Raw genomic sequence first — 3,034 nt, 5'->3', positions numbered from 1 at the left:
AGGTTAGCTGGGCATGCTGGTACCCGCCTGTAATCCCAGCTACTCAAGTGGCTGAGGCAGGAGACTCGCTTGAACCCGGGAGACAGGCGTTGCCGTCAGCGGAGATCGCACCATTGCACTCCAGTGTGGGCAACAAGAGCAAAACTCTGTCTAGAGAAAAGCCTCAGGAGACAGAGAAAATGCACTTACAAATTTTCTAAATAAATGTCCTAGGAAAAGAGACGAAAAAAAAATATTTTTTTATTTTCAAAGGAGGAATAATACCTCTTATTTACTTCCTTGTTTTGTTTGTTTGAGACAGGGTCTCGCTCTGTCACCCAGGCTGGAGTGTGGTGGCGAGATTAGAGCTCACTGCAACCATAAAATCCCTGGCTCAAGTGATCCGACCTCAGTGCCCCAAGCAGGTGGGACCACAGGCGTGCACCACCACACCTGACTCGTTTTTTGATTTTTAGTAGAGACGACGTCTCGCTACGTTGCCCAGGCTGATCTCGAAATCCTGGGCTCAAGCGATCCTCCCGCCTCGGCCTCTCAAAGTGCTGGAATTACAGATGTGAGCCACCGCTCCAAGACCTGACTTTACTTCCGTGAAATATGAAATTATCCTCCACCTCCTGTGTGTAATAGGCAGTTTTGCATGTCACCTTTCAGTTTCCATTATCCACTCAAACAACCCAGGACCTTGCTTAGTTTAATAAGACTTTCTAATTGTCAGTCCCCGCTGCAACCAGCGCCCCACTCCACCCCTTTACCGAGGTCCCCGCCCCTCTCCCCCGCCCTGCCCCAGACCGAGGGGAGCTCGTCCCGCCTGCAGGACGCACGACTCTACCTGCTCAAAAAAGGCCCTTTGCATTAAAGCCATTTTCAATTTAAGAGGAAAAACTATTCAGCGTTCAGCACAGTGGTCCACTACAGTAAGTTGTTTTACCTTCGATTGCTTGAAAAATTAACTTAAAACGGGCAGGAAGCATCCATGTGATATTAGGGGTAACATCACGGCACATGAACATCAATCCACCAATCGGAACCCGGAGGATCCAGTCCTAGAGGGAGAGGATGACAGCCGGCGACATCCGTGGCCCAGCTGAGGAGAGAGCCCGGACCCGCCCCCTCCAGGCCTGGCTCTTTGGAATCACACACCTTCGGGAGCCCGCCCCCTAGACTACCATAACCCTCTGGCACCGCTCCTGCCGGCTGTCCGACCCGGCCCCAGGCAGCCTCCTCCCTCTTGCCCAGCCCCAGTCCCCTTCCAGGCCCCGCACCCACAGCTGTCTCCAAGCTCTAGTCCCGACCCTGCGCCTGTTCAGGCCCCGCCCCCTCTTTGTGCTGTTAATCTGTAACCCTGGCCCCAACCCTGTGCTCACAAAAACATACTGTATTGACTCAAGGTTTAATGGATGTAGGGCTGTGCAGGATGTGCTTTGTTAAAAATGTGTTTGCAGTCATCATTCTTGGTAAAAGTCATCGCCATTCTCCAGTCTCAAGTACCCAGGGACACAATGCACTACAGAAGGCTGCAGGGACCTCTGCCCAAAAAAGTTTGGGTATTGTCCAAGGTTTCTCCACACTGAGACAGCCTGAGATATGGCCTCATGGGAAGGGAAAGACCTGACGGTCCCCCAGCCCGACACCCATAAACGGTCTGTGCTGAGGAGGATGAGTGAAAGAGGAAGGCCTCTGCAGTGGAGATAAGAGAAAGGCGTCTGTCTCCTGCTCCTTCCTGGGAATGGAATGTCTCAGTGTAAAACCTGATCATACGTTCTATTTACTGAGATAGGATAAAACCTCCTTATGGCTGGAGGTGAGACATGCTGGCAGCAATACTGCTCTTTACTGCACTGAGATGTTTGTGTAAAGTCAAACATAAATCTGGCCTACGTGCACATCGAGGCACAGCACCTTTCCTGAAACTTATTTCTGACGCAGAGTGCTTTGTTCACGTTTTCCTGCTGACCCTCTCCCCACCATTACCCTATAGTCCTGCCACACCCCCCTCACCGAGATGGTAGAGGATAGTGATCAATAAATACTGAAGAAACTCAGAGACTGGTGCCAGCACGGGTCCTCCATATACTGAGCGCCAGTCCCCTGGGCCCACTTTTCTTCCTCTATACTTTGTCTCTGTGTCTTATTTTTCTCAGTCTCTAGTCCCACCTGACAAGAAACACCTACAGGTGTGGAACGGGTGGCCCCCTTCACAATATCTCTCTTCCTTATGGATTATCTAATGATTTGCAATGGTTGTAGCATTATTGAGGACTTTGTGAGAATCATTACATTTGTAAAGTTTCCCTACACCATGGATGGCTTGATGGTGAATGAGTGTTGACTTCCCACTAAAGGCTTTGCCACACTCATTACACTTGTAAGGTTTCTCTCCAGTATGAAGTCTATGATGATGTGCAAAGTTTTGTCTTCTACTAAAAACCTTGCCACATTCATTACATGTGTAAAGTTTCTCTCCAGTATGAAGTCTATGATGACATTGAAGGTATGACTTCTGACGGAAGGTCTTGCCACACTCGTTACACTTGTAAGGTTTCTCTTCACTATGAATTGCCTTATGAATTACAAGGCATGAATTTCGATGGAAAGTCTTGCCACATTCATTACACTTGTAAGGTTTCTCTCCAGTATGAACTCTAAAATGGCATCTAAGGGATGACTTCTCACTGAACGTCTTGCCACACTCATTACACTTGTACGGTTTCTCTCCAGTATGAAGTCTAAGATGGCGTGTAAGGGTTGTCTTCTGACTGAAGGTCTTGCCACACTCATTACACTTGTAAGGTTTCTCTCCAGTATGAAGTCTAAGATGGCATGTAAGGTTTGTCTTCTGACTGAAGGTCTTGCCACACTCATTACACTTGTAAGGTTTCTCTCCAGTATGGAGTCTACAATGGCACATAAGGGATGACTTACGAATGAAGGTCTTCCCACACTCATTACACTTGTAAGGTTTCTCTCCAGTATGAAGTCTACAATGGTACATAAGGGATGACTTCCGACTGAAGGTCTTGCCGCACTCATTACA

The 3,034-nt window shown here is 48.4% G+C and overlaps 1 protein-coding gene across 1 annotated transcript in view; it reads right to left on the bottom strand.

Moving 5' to 3' along the window:
- The window catches only part of LOC105514829 (zinc finger protein 813-like), a gene marked incomplete at its 3' end in the record, with an annotated part of 35,186 nt that overhangs the window by 24,974 nt on the left and 7,178 nt on the right, over window positions 1-3,034 (bottom strand). The window contains 1 exon segment of the mRNA XM_011946489.1: window positions 2,200-3,008. Coding sequence (XP_011801879.1) covers window positions 2,200-3,008 — 809 coding nt within the window.

This window comes from Colobus angolensis, unplaced genomic scaffold (genome assembly GCF_000951035.1).
Source record: "Colobus angolensis palliatus isolate OR3802 unplaced genomic scaffold, Cang.pa_1.0 Scaffold25, whole genome shotgun sequence".
NCBI lineage: Eukaryota > Metazoa > Chordata > Mammalia > Primates > Cercopithecidae > Colobus > Colobus angolensis.
Note: the sequence above shows the minus strand (reverse complement) of the source record. Positions and strands in the feature narration are given on the sequence as shown.